The sequence below is a fragment of the Sciurus vulgaris genome (assembly GCF_902686455.1).
Source record: "Sciurus vulgaris genome assembly, chromosome: 17".
NCBI classification, from domain to species: domain Eukaryota; kingdom Metazoa; phylum Chordata; class Mammalia; order Rodentia; family Sciuridae; genus Sciurus; species Sciurus vulgaris.
Window position 1 is genome coordinate 1808296 of NC_136478.1, and position 13677 is coordinate 1821972.

General features: G+C 49.9%; 1 protein-coding gene across 5 annotated transcripts in view; it reads left to right on the forward strand.

Annotated features, from left to right (window-relative positions):
* Positions 1-13677, forward strand: part of KLHDC4 (kelch domain containing 4) — a 43629-nt gene that overhangs the window by 16289 nt on the left and 13663 nt on the right. For 2 of the 5 annotated variants that reach the window (XM_079119622.1, XM_079119623.1), the window contains exons 5-6: positions 3352-3488; positions 12955-13047. In XM_079119622.1, the coding sequence (XP_078975748.1) occupies positions 3352-3488; positions 12955-13047 (230 nt within the window). Of the gene's footprint in view, positions 1-3351; positions 3489-4615; positions 4662-12954; positions 13048-13677 lie in introns of those variants that run through there. The other 3 variants (XM_079119625.1, XM_079119624.1, XM_079119626.1) reach the window with 2 other exon arrangements.

The following is a 13677-nucleotide window of genomic DNA, read 5'->3' on the forward strand; positions in this document are numbered from 1 at the left end:
GCATTAGATGACCACAGTCCCTTCTGTATTTGAATCTTTAGGAGATGATGCTGAAGTTTGAAGTTTGGGGAAAATAATGACTCTACTGCCTTTTATCTAGCAACTTTGAAAGCATTCTTGAATGAAGGTAGAAAAGGTTTCCAAGTTACTTAAAAATCTCAGCATTACACCCTAAACAGAAATAGTGTTTTCTTTAGGTATTTATGATTTTTCTACTTTCTTGACGTTGGGTTCATTGATTTCTATTTCTATTTTATTTTTCAGTAATTTTTATATTCCATTATTTCCTTCCTTCCACACTTTGAGTCTTGTTTGCTGTTTCTAAGCTTCCTAAGCTGAAGGGTCCACTTTTAAATCTTTTGTAACATAGTATTTAAAACTGTGAGTTTCCTTCTAGACTTGGCCTTGCTGCTCCCTGCATGCTGGACCTCTTGTGTTTTGTGTCACTCAGATTGAAGTAAGGTACTTCCAGAAGTCTTCTTTGACCCGTGGGTTAGAGTTCAGAAGTTGTCGTTTAATTTGTGAATATTTGGGGATTTTTCAAGAGGCCTTTTGTTACTCATGTCTAATTCTGTTGCACAGAGCAGCTTGTGTGATTCAGTTTTCATGTCGAGACTTAGATTTTGGCCCAAAATGACCTATCTGGGTGTCTGTCCCATGCATGTTGGTGAAGCAGTTGTGGCTGGTGGTGGTCAGGTCTTCTGTGGCCTTGCTGACCTTGCCTGATGACCTTCGCTGTTCTCAGGACCCTTTCCCTTCGTCTTGACCTTTCACCCCTCATGTTTCAAGTGCTCTTCCTGTAAACAGTGCTCTGATTGTGTCCTGTTTCATGACCCTTGCTTTTTAATTGGTGAGTTCCCCTCGGCGTCAGTGTGATTGCTGATTCCACCATCAGGCTCTCGATACTACGGTTCGTGTTTGTCGCGACTGTCCTGTAGCTCTCCTCCTTCCTCCCTTCTTTTGGATGGACTGCATTTTAATGTCTCATTTTTGTTTCCCTGTTGGCTTCCTAGCAGGTCCCATTGTTTGTTGTGGCACCTGTTCTGTGGCCTGCAGTGTCCTTCCTCGACTTCAGGTGGTCTGTCTTCGGAGGCCACACTGCTTCTCATAAACAAGAGCTGCAGTGGGGTCCACAATGTCTGTTCTGTTGTGTGCTATTATTGGCAGATATCTTCTGTGTATTTTATAAACCCCACAGTGCAATGTTACTCTTTGATTTAGATAGTTATTTTTAAAAGGAACTTTAAAAGGAGAAAGAACCTCATGTTGACTTATTCACCACTTCCAGCACCTTTCGTTCCTTTGTGTAAATCCAGGCTTTCCCTTGGTAATGTTGTCCTCCAGTCTGAAGAACTTCTCTGGCTATTTCTTGAACAGGTCTGCTGCAATCAAGTATTTTTTCAGCTTTTTTTGCTAGTGAACAATGTCTTCATTTTGAAGGTTATTTTTGCAGTTGACAGCAGTTTTCTTTCCATTGTGTGTTCTTTCCATTGAGAGGCTAGTGGTCATTAGTGTGTGTGCGTGTGCACACACATGTGCTGGGGGCGGCCCCCGCCAACTGGTGCTCTGGCCTTAGGTCTCCTGTACAAGGTGCCCACTTGGTCCTTTGCTCTTAATTCTCCTGTGTGGGTCATGCCTGTCTTTCCTTCCCAAGGATGCCTAGAAGATTTCTCTTTATTACTGCTTTTTCATCAGTTCAGTTTTGCTCTGTCATTGATTTTCTGGGAGTTGCATGTATGTTGGAGTGTTTAATATTATCCAACCTGGTGATCTTTCCCTCTCCCACTCTGGTTTTTTAAAAATTTCTATTCAACTTGGTGTAGTTTCTACTGCTCTTCTTCACGATCAGTCTGTGCTCTGTCAGCTAATGAAAATTTCTTTTTATAGTCTGTATCGGAAAGCTCTAGAAGTTGTGTGGTTCTTCATTGTAGCTTCCATTTCTCTTATGTTGGTGTGTTCTTTTAAATCTTTGAACATAGTTATAATTGTTTTAAAGTCCTCATTTGCCATTTCTCCCATTTTTGCCACTTTTGGATCAGTTTCTGACCAGCTGTGCTAACTGGCCACTTCTGGGCAGTTTCTAGTGCTGAGCTCTCTCCTTCCTGTGGCTCACGTTTTCCTACTAGTACTGTGTGGTTAGAAGCTGGCTTCGTGAAAGCCTCCTGTGAGTATTTTCTTGACTAGACTGAGAGCTGCAGCTCCATCCGTCCATCCTGGTTGGAATGGACTGACTGGGTGGTAACTGTAGACAAGTGGAGCTTCTGCCCCTGGCCCCTCTTCCTCCGCTTCCTGATAACCCCGTGAGCTTATAGCCATCCTCTCCTGGGCCGTTCCACTGTGACACACTGCCTCACCTGGGGCCCAGAATTGGCTGTCTGGAGACTCTGCTGCTGGAGTCGCTGGGGAGCAGGTCCTGTGGGCCTCACACCTACAGCCCGTGTCCTTCTTTTGGTTGGCAGCCTCTGATGACTGTTGAGGAGTGCCCTTGCTGCAGGTTTGATGTTCTGCGGCCAGTGGAGACCTTGTGGCTTTGCCCTCTGCTGTCCTCAAGTCCTCTGTGCTGATTCAGCACAGGAAGAGCTTCCTGGGGTGGCCCAGAGGCCTGTGCTTTCACTGCTTTCAGTTTGTCCTAATCCATTTTGTGAACTATAACACAGTGTCATAGTCTCTGTAGTTGTATTAAGAACAGAGGTTTGTTTCTCACAGTTCTGGGGCTGGGAAGTTCAGTATTGAGTGCCAGCCTCTGGTGAGGACCTCAGTGCTGCGTTATAACATGGCAAAGGGCATTAAGTGTCAGGAGAGCCCACTGTTGTGACAAAGCCCCTCCTGCCATCACTGATCCACTGGCGAGGGTGGAGCTCCAGGTTCACAGCAGCAAAGAGGGCCTGTGCCCAGCCTGTCACGCAGACGAGAGGGGCTTTCAAAGCATAGCAACTCCTGCGTTTCAGTCTTCAGAAGTGAACATTAGTGAAACTCCACAAATTTTTCTGTATTATATGTACATTTTATTTCTTCTGAGGATAGTTTTAGGTGTACAGTGTGAGGGTCGAAACAGCTTTATGGTAGACATTTAATGAAGAGAAAGTAGCGATGGCTTGTGTATAACTATTGTTACGTTCCAAAGTAACTGTCCATTTTAACAGGCTGTGCCATTGTCTAACTTCAAGTGGAAGCTCATTTTGCAGTCTGAGAAGGCACGAAAGTATCTTGACTTTTGACTGCGCCTAGCGGGAGTTTTCAGGATTCTTCTTTGCAGAGGCAGGAGATGGTAGCTGGGGTTCCCTGAGTTCTCTGGCCCTCTGGGACTGGCTTGCTGCTCTTGTCTGACGTGACTTGTCTTTCCCTTAACAGACTGTCGTGGTCCCTCAGGGTGGTGGACAGCTGTGGGTCTTCGGTGGGGAGTTTGCTTCTCCCGATGGAGAGCAGTTCTACCATTACAAGGACCTCTGGGTCCTGCACTTGGCCACCAAGACATGGGAGCAAGTCAGGTAAGGTGCTGGACAGGAACCAAGCCCTGGGCTTTCCCTTCTGTGCCATGCTGTGTGCAAGGGAGCAGCGCTGGTGGGCCCAGGTCACAGTCCCCAAACTGCTGTGGAGGGAAGTCCCCTCCACTGGGCTGTGGAGGGAAGGCTCACACTCTCTTGGACCTGCAGAGGGAGGCCTGGACGAGGAAGGTTGCAGCTGCCCGCTGCCCAGGCGTGGTGAGCACTGGCTGCACGGACAGTGTGTCTGAGCCTGCTTCCCTGCTCCTCCCACGTTCGCTCCCCATGTCCCGTTTTAGTGTGTCCTTGCTGTGGGCCTTCTGTCTTTCTCTGGGCAGGGCTGGAGGTGGTTCTGGGTTCAAACCTGCTAGAAAGGAAGACGACCTCCTGGGTGTGCTTCTCCAAAAAGGTACTCCCTCTAAGAGTGGAGGCGGGAACGTGCAGCAGGTCATGGGGACCAGAGAGCCTATGCATTTCTCCTCACGAAGTCAGGCTCAGCAGCCTTTGACGCTGATGTCTGCCCGTTGGAAGCCTGGCAAACGTGGTTGTGGGCTGCACCGAGCAGGCGGGAGCAGCACACCCTTCTCTGTCTGGGGAGGCAGATGGTATATTTGCACATGAATTACCAGAAAAGCCTGGTCGAGGTGCCATTCTCCATGAATGCTGCCAGACCCAGTTGCCAGGGCTGTGCAAACTGCAATTCCAGGGCACCATCCCTGCTGGCGAAGCAGCAGGCCCGGGGTCTGCTTGTTCCAGGGGGACAGGTAGCCTTGTGGTGCAGAGCCTTCTCCCACAAGGGCTTTGACCCTCCCTGCAGGACTGCAGCTGCTCAACAAGAAGTCTGGGCCTCGTGGACTGCCCCTCTTGGCGCTGGGCCTGGACAGCCTGTCAGGTAGAGAGCTTGCCTCTCACTCAGCACTCATGCTGGCACTGGGGAAAAAAGGTCACTTAGCAGGCACTACAATCAGGAAATCACTGCATCTGAAACCATTGCTGTGTGTGCATTGAGCCTTGATGTATCTAGACCCAGACCATGTGCTCTTCATTCTCTTTTGCTTTCTTCTAGTTATTCTTTCAAAACCCATTTGGGTTTATTTGCTTGTTGGGTCCTGTTTGAAGAATCCTATTCACGCTGTTTAGTGCGTGTGTCAGCCTCAGCAGCTCTCATCCATGACCGAGGTGGGCACAGGACGCAGCTCCTCAACAGACTCCACTGTAGCTCCTCTCGGCTGCTGTTGGCTGGCACCTCTGTGGGTCGTGGTGACGCTCTGAGCAGTGTTGGTGGCATGAGCACTTTGCTGCTGCGTTTCTCTTCTAAGGACACAGAGGTGCGCTCGAGGCATGGTTGTTAGCACGCAGAGACCGGGCCGGAGGCAGACCACACATATCAGCTCAGCTCAGCTCTTTTATTCAGGAACCGAGTCATGGTTCTGATGGACCCACTTTCCTGGTGGAAAATGAACTGCTGAACAGAGAAAGGAACTAGGCTTATACAGGTTATACTGAGAGGTGGTTTAGTGAACGTATGTTTGGGCACTCAGGAAGTTGAGTTCTTGGGTTGGGGGTTCAGTGGCCAGCACGTGGAGAAGAGTTATCTTGGAAGAGATTGGTGTTTCCCAGAGACTGTCATTCTAGGGTTAATGAAACACTTTCCCCAGCTGTGGCCAGCATCTGAAAAGGATTTCTCTTGAAAGAGACAAAAGCTATCAATGTATGACTTTCTTTTTCATTCCCTTTCCTAGGCCCCACTATCTTGGAGGTTTTCATTTTTCCATATCCAACAGTGGTCACTCAAGGAGTGGCCCTGGCTGCTTTCTCTGTTGCCTCAATGTGTCCTGGCAGTTCGGCTGGATTGCACCCACAGGATGTGCGGACAGCAAGTATATTGGGAAACTGGTGAAGACATTTTTTTATTCAGATGAGAGCACAGACCTTACATTTAGCTACCATTCTTCACTCCTTGGTGGCAGCCTGCAGGAAAGTGGCTCCTTTGTGTGCTTTACTTTATTTTTTCTGTATAGATCTCTGTGTGGAGCCTGTTGGTGATGATTTCTGACTCTGTGGCCTGAGTGATCACTGATGAAGGAGACAGAGTGAGACGGACAGACCCAGAGAAGCATGCTCTGAGGGGCTGGCCTCAGTCACCAGGGTGGTACGATCCTTGTGCAGGAGGGGCACATGTGAGCGTCTTGGATCAGAGAGATGGAGCTTATTTTGAGTATAGGTTTAGAAGTCAGGAAATTGAGGATCTGTCTCCAACTTTGCCTCTTATTTTGTTTGCCAAGCGAGTTTTGATAACAGCGTCATTTCTGAGTTTCTTCTGCTCAGCTAGATTCAGGTTCTGCTGCTGAATGCATTCATGGTTACAAGATGCCTTACATTTGAGCCATAGTCACTTTGTGAGGCTTTTAGTGAAATGTAGAAAATAATAGTATAGTGTGCGTGAGATCATTTGATGACATATGTCCTTTCTCCTCTTGTCTCCGGCTGCTTAGGCCACTTGGGGTGCTAGCCCTAGCTTTTCCCAAACCAGGGGTCTTGGCTCTCCACTGGCCCCAGCCCTTCCTCTGACCCCTGGCCCATGCCCCAGATGCCATCTCGAAGACAGTTGATGCAAGTGTACCTTCCTTATGGCCCCTTCTGTTGCTGTGACAGCTGTCTGCAGACTTTCCTGCAGGCTGCATGCATACCTTAGGTAAGGCTTCATGAGCTGGACTTGCCCTAGGAGCCAAAGAGATTGACAGGTCTGCCCATACAAAATAAGGTTTTCTGCGGGAAATGATGCCATGGAGAAGCTGAGTATAGCAGCAGGTGGGGAGAAGGAACCTCCAGCCTGCAGCAGCGCTCCTGTCCAGGATAGAGCAGCCTCTTAGGAGAGACCAGAAAGCTGCTGCGCTGGCATCAGCCAGGAAGACTGCAGGGCAGACCTCGCCAAGTCAGGGCTGACCGGAGTTGGCGAGGGGCTGAGCAAAGTGCTGTTGCTGCCCAGGACTGGGGGCATCTGCCCTCCGCTATGGGGCACATGCCCTTCAGCTACACATTCACTTTGAGGAATGTTCTCTACAGAAGCATTGCCCGTTTTCTTCAGGGACCATTTATGAAAACATCCAATAAAAAGAGGCAGAGCAGCATGTGTCTGGGAAGGACAAACCTGTGCACAGTGCCTGCCATGGACCAGGGAGCCTGGTACCTGCCCACTTGGACGCAGGAAGGGCATTCATTTCATCTGCCTCTTCTAGTGTCTCGCCACTTCAATCCCTGTAGCTTTAGGGTGTATTTTGGTAGGTTGGAGGATCTTTCTCACTAAAAAAATTCTCTTCGCTTTGTCATGCTCTCACTCAAGGATCTTACCCTCGATCTTTCACATTCTGTTTTTAAGTTCCAGTGGGAGTTTCATTGGATTGCTTTCTTTTCTAGATTGCATTTAGTGAGAATTAACATCTTTGTGATTCTTAGCCTTCCGAGCGAGAAGCAGTGCATATGTCCATTGGTTGAGTTGCGTCTCATCCTTCACTGTAGCCTACCGTGGCCAGAGCGTGGAATCGCAGTCCTGGGCTTGTGTGCCAAAGCCTTTGCCCCATCCTCCCCAGGCGGCCTGTGGAGGCTCCTGCTGCTCTTCTGTTCCTGAGCGTCACTCACGTCCACCGCACTTGCGGCTGTGGCCTGCCACATGGCTGTGGTTTGTGTTGCTGAGGAGCACGGTGGCTGGGCGCACGCCTCCTCTGCGTGGGCTCATCAGAACACACACTCTCACCTATGTGGATTTTGAGACTCGTCTCTGGGGCATGTAGCCGTGGTCCGTTCACTGGTTACAGAGCAGTCCTTCCTTTGGCCTGGTAGGCTCTGGAAGGCCACAGCTGGAGTCCTTACAAGTGGTCCTATCCTTCCTGTCTCGTGATAGACAAAAGTATATGTTGCCATCGAGCATATGCTGCGGAGCATAGTGAGGCTTCGCACTATCACTGCTGTGTGACTGGTGAGCATCATCCAGACCCCGTGCTGACTTAGTGACTCGCACCAGAGAGTGCTGCTCCAGAGCATCTCCAGCATCTTGCTCCTGCCATTCCAGTGGGTGTTTCTTGTCACGTTGACAGTGAGTGGACACTTGTGCTTGGTAGCAGACAGGTGCTGGTGTTGTGCCCGCACTCAGAGGGCCAACGCGCCCCTGGAGTGTTAGCTGCATGCTTCTGTGATGTTGGACACGCATGGCCTGCTTCAGCAGTGGTTTCAGGAGTCCTTTCAGGCCATCTGGAGTGAGGGGCCTGCAGTCGGGCCAGCAGCATAGACTCTGGACTAGCAGTGTTGATTGTTGCCAGTGAGTGTGAGGGGAGCTGGGCGCGAGGTGGGGCTCAGGCTCCCGTGTGCTGGCAGGCTGCAGAGGGCTGGGGACAAGCGTGAGGCTGCGTGGAAGGTCTGTCTGCTCACCAGCAAAGCAGCTGGGCCCGCAGCAGCAGAAAGCCTGGCCTCTGGCCACTGCAGATGTCTGCCTCTCAAGAGAGAGGCGTGGCTGTGAGTCATCCACTTGGCCCCCGGGGAGGATGCAGGGACAGCAGAAAGCGTGTTCCCCTGTTGGGAACTTGCTGAACAGAGGCTGTCATGTCACAGCACCTGCTCACTGGGTTTTGTGGCCACTGTTGTGTGGCTGACATGCCATATAGTCACCCTTTGGGGTTTTAGCACGTTTGGAGTGTGCGGCCACCAGTGTCTAATGAGAGCATTTCTGTCCACCTGAAAAGAAAGTCCCTGCCTCCCTCCAAGCCTCCCTCAATCCTCCCCCAGGTCCATGCTGTCTGCCTCCATGGATTTGCCTGTTCTGGGAATCACACAGAAATGGGGTCCTGCCACATGGGTCTGCCGTCACTCAGCATGACGGGTGGAGGGCCGCTTGTGTTGTAGCCTGTGTGAGGTCTTTGTTCCCCCTTAGGGCTGAATGACATTCCCTTCCCTGGGTGGATCACAGTTTATCCATTCATCTGTTAATGGACACCTGGGTGGTTTCCACATTTTTATGTGTGTCAAATCACTTAGCAGAGGATCAAGAACATTTTCTGTGTGTGTGTGTGTGTACTATTTCTTCCTGGTGTGTGTGTGTGTGTGTACTATTTCTTCCTGGTTTTAGAAAGGAGCCGGTGTTTGGTCTGTAGCTAACTTCGCTGAGCGTAATGTGTCAGAGCAGTCTGTCGATCAGTGCCTGGAAAAGGAGGATTGTTGGCACGAGTTGGGGTAGTTTTTAGCCCTGTTGTGAGGGCAGCGAGACACTGGCTGAGTCAGGGTGCTCCATCCCGGTATGGAGCCGCCAGCTGGCACCGGACGCCTCACGCTTCCTGCATGAGCTCGGTGGGCCTTGCGGCCTGCACTTCTCTGGGCAGTGGGCTGCCTGCTATGTCTGCTGGGTAGGGAAGGTCATTGTGGTAGAGTGTGACCAGTTTGCAGCAGTACTAAGGGGGTGGAGCATGGATGTGTGACACTGAACACACATTAGGACAGGTACCAGGTTTTGACACAGGTGTCAGCAGGTGCTGAGGCCAAGCTTGGCGGTGGTTAACACCACGCTGGTATGGCCTAAGTTCTGGTTCTGCCGTGCACTTGGCTTGAAAGTGGGCCTTGATTTTCTCATCTGTGAAATGGGAATAAAGGCAGTGCCTGCACATAAGGTACAAAGGCACACAGGAGAACCTTGCCCCCCAGAACGAGCACTCCCAAGTGGTGCTGGCACTGTTCGTAGTCTTGGTACAGCAACACAGGGACATTATGTGTCTGTGCTGCCTGGATCTGATATGGCTGCTGACCCTGCACGCTGGGGTTGGATACCCCAGGCTCACTCTGCCCTCACTTGCGTGGTGCTGGAAAAGCAGGGCTAAGCCGCACAGTTGTGCTCTGGGGGATGAAGGGCCTGCTCTTGCACTTCCTGGATCTGTGCTCCAGGGTGCACCACTGGGCCAAGCTCCCTGTCGCATCAGCTGTGTGACCTCCAGTCTCAGGGCCATGATAGGAGCTGTTCCTTTGCCCATTGAAGGCCTCGGGACTGTACTGTGTGTAGCCATGAGTTTTACCATGTGTGTGGAGTGCTCAGCTATTTGCTTGCTGAATCTGTGCAGCTATTTGATGCTCAGACGTCTCCTGTGAATGTCACCACGGTGGCCCAGTAGGTGGCCTGGTGACACTGGCTGGCAGTATGCCCTGTGGGAATGCCATTCTGTGCACCTCCCAAGTGAGCCAAGAGCTCAGCGGCCCCAGCATTGTACCCTGTGCCTGAGTGGTCATGCTAATGCGTGAAGACTCCACATTTAGGGCTGACAGCAATTCAAAAGCCTGTTTAGTTTGTTTGTTTGTTTGGAAGGAAGGAAGGAATGGCTTTATTTTCCAAAAGGCGATATGGAACTTTTTTATAGAATATTTTTTCCTTTTTAGTTACAATACATAGTGGTACTTGACTGCTACCACAGAAAGTTGACTGAGTCCTTCATTCCTGATGGGGCCAGAGGATGACCCACCCCGTGGAATTCCTATATGGGTGGCTGCTAGAGATCAGCCCCCAGTCTTGTGGGCTCTTGGGGGTCAGAGGCAGCCAGCTGACTGATTGGCCCTGGCCTGTGTTACTGGACTGATGAGGAGGCACCTGGAGTCTCTGGTCTGTGGAGTAGACTTCCCTGTGAGGCAGTGGCTCATGGCTGTTGGATGGAAGCCTCTTCCCGCTGCGTGTGGCGCACTCCTGTAATCCAGGGCCTCGGGAGACTGAAGCAGGAGGATCGTGCATTCAAAGCCAGCCTCACTAAAAGCGAGGTGCCAAGAGACCCTGTCTCTAAATAAAATACAAAATAGGGCTGGGGGTGTGGCTCAGTGGTTGAGTGCCCCTGAGTTCAATCCCCAGTATACACACACACACACACAGACACACACAAAAGAAAGCCTCTTCCCTTTCTTCCTATGAAGTAATATATCAAAAAACTCCTCAGAAGGGGGTCGGCCCCTCGCCCAGTGTGCAGGTGTTCCTTCTCATCCGCATGTGCGTGTGCAGCGTGTGGAGGGTAGGTGGCTGCACCATCCTTCGCCCTGGGACATAAGCAGCTGCTCATGCTGTGGTGAGAGCCAAATAGTTCCCAGCAGGCCTCCTGTGATGTTGTCATAGTGTGCTCCAGACCCTCTCTCCTGAGCCTTGTCACATTTGGTATTTGTGATCATAAATTCTGGCAAAAAAAAAAAAAAAATGCTTACTAAATTTGTGGGTGATAGAAAGCTAGGAGGGAAAACAAGTAACTGGTTGACATATTCAGCATCCAAAACCATCTCCATGAACTGACCCAGCAACATGGAATTTACATGTAAGTGTCAGATGAAGGAAGGAACTGGGCCTGAAAATCCCCCCTGAATAGAGGGCTCTGCTAAACTGTAGTCCCACCAGGCATCAGCAGGCGACAAGGCCTGCAGGATATGGTGTCAAGAGGAGAGCTTGCCTCCAGCTGATTTAGTACATGCCATTTGTGGGATTTTACATGAAGCCTTGTATGTGGGTTTTGGAGACACCTAAATAGCATGCACAAATATAAATGAGAAATAATGCATTATATGAATCGGTGTCAACCTGTGCAGTTCAGAGTGTGACTGCCCTTTGCAGCCTGGAGTTGACCATCTCAGGTCAGGGAGGCAGTGGGAGGGCCAGGCAAAAACACTGTGAGGAGCTAGGGGTTGAGGCCCGTCCTCCGCCAGTCTCAGGAGCGACCCCTGGTGGCCTTGCTGGCTCTTGGCAAGGCCCTGCTCTGCTGTCTGTGGTTCTAGCTCCCCATGCGGGATGCCCCTGCTGCATTGCAGCCTGCAGCCATGCCTTCTCTTGGTGTGACTGTGACTTATGCTCTCTGGAGAAGGCTCAGGAAGTGCTGGAAGCTGGTTCAGAACCTGCTTAGAGCCTGTCGAGTCACTTGCTTCTCCATTGCTTTTTTACCAGCACTTCCTGTGGTGAGAAGTATCTTAATCTGAATCTTAAAACTGTTGCTCAGGTGGAAGTGCATGATTTCTCTACTTTGTAGTTCTTTGATCACAGTTTGGTTATGTTTTGGTTTCCATTATTTGTTCATGCTTAATAATCCTATTAAGGATTACTTCTTTTTTCTGTTGCTTTTTTACCACCGTGTATTTTTTTATTCATTTTGTTGAGATAGAATTACAATAAATGCTTACCTTCCAGATGTAAAGGTAGGTGAGTGTCAGCTACTGCAACTGAGATGCAGAGCATTTCTATCACCCCACCAAGTCCCTTCTAGCCAAGTCCCCGGGAGCTGCCACCAACCCCAGGTTAATATTTTTTTCTTTTAATTATATTTATATATATTTTATTTTATTTTATACATATATATATATATTTTTTTTTTTTTTTAGTTTTTAGTTTATTCACTTATTTACGTGCGGTGCTGAGAATTGAACCCAGTGCCTCACACATGCGAGGCAAGAGCTCTACCTCTGAGCCACAGCCCAGCCCACAGGTCAACCTTTTAAAGACCTCACATAAGTGGAGCTGTGCGTGTTCTTGAGGCCCGTCGGTCCTGGCTGTGTCTGGAGACGTGTGTCACCTTCCGCCACAGCGTAGGTCAGCCGCCCTCTGCCTTGCGGTTTGGGGAAGGCTGTGTGAGTGTGTCAGCCTTCGTGTGACTCGGGTCTCCCTGGCGAGCGCGTGTCTTCCCTCAGGTAGAGGAGGGGCCTGTGCTGACACTGGGAAGCCTCGGAGTGGCTGCACCACTCAGCTTCCCTGGCGCTCAGGACGTGGCCTTTCTTCTCAAGCCCGCCCTGGTGGCGGCAGGAAGCTGTGGCTTTAGCTGGGTTCTCCGCCCACTCAGGATGTCGAGCGTCTGTGTGTGTCATTGGCCACTTCTGTGTCTTCTTTTTCTTCCGTTTTTGTCTGATGGACTTCCTGTTCACATCTTTGCCCTTTTTGTTTTATGTTTTGTTTCCTTCCTCTGCGGGGATTGCACTTGCCAGGCAAGCACTCTGCCACTGAGCCACACCCCAGCCCTTTAATTTGAGAGAGGGCCTCACTAAGTTGCTCTGGCCTCAGACTTGGGACCCTTCTCCCTCAGCCTCCAGGAGTTACTGGGATCACAGGCGTGTGCCCTCATGCCTGGCCATGCCAGTGTTTTATGGGGTTTGCTTTACTGTTAAGGTAGAATTGAGTATGCGTTGGTCAGTTGTGTATTTCTCCTGTTTCATTGTAGAAGTTTTATAATAGCTAGCTAGACTATTGGATGATTTTGGTGGCTTGTGATCAAAGTCAGTGGTACTCAGCAAGAACTTAGAAAACAAAATTAGTGTAAAATGTCCTTTTTAAAATAGCAACTGTGAGGCATTGCGTTTGGTCCTCAGCACCATGTAAAAATAAATTTAAAAAATAAAGGTATTGTGTCCATCTACAACTAAAAATATTTTTTAAAAACTAGCAACTGAAATTAGTCAATTTTATAACTCTCCCCCTTTTTAATTTTAGATCAGCAGGGGGTCCTTCTGGTCGGAGTGGACATCGGATGGTGGCCTGGAAGAGACAGTTAATCCTTTTCGGTGGCTTCCATGAGAGCACAAGGTTGGACCAACAGCAGAAGTCTTCCTTCCTGGAGCATTTAGGGGCAGACCTTTTACTGTTCTGAATGAACATGGAAAATCCTGCCCTCTCGAAGCAGGGCCAGCTCCCTGGGCACACAGTTTGGTAGGGCCTTAATTGAGTACCTACTGTGTGCAGGACAGTGAGTGAGATCAGCTAGGCCTTCCTTTTAACTTCCAGGTTATAAATCAAGTCAAGTTTTACAGTGGTTTTAACTTGTACCACTTTAAAATCAGAACATTTTTTTAAGACTATGTTATCTTGTTTAAGATTACCTAGGCAGTATTTCAGACCCACAGACAAGCACTGATGCTCCAAGAGATGTAGCCACCATCCCTGTTGAATCAGCTTGACTTCTAAATGCCAACCTCGCTTGCCTGGAAGCCGTTGCTCTTAGCTGACCTGCAGAACAGACTCCCTTTACTGAGAGTGCACGGCAGGAGGGGCGGGAAGAGCTGTCCTCTGGGAGGCGTGAGTCTGAGTGGCAGCCAGCAGTCCTGGGCCGTCCTCACCGCCGGCTGCACAGGGGCGAGGCCCGCTTGGCACCTACATTCTCATGCAGGATTCATCACTTTGTACGAGTGCTCCCAAGCCCCAGGCTTGGATTACTTG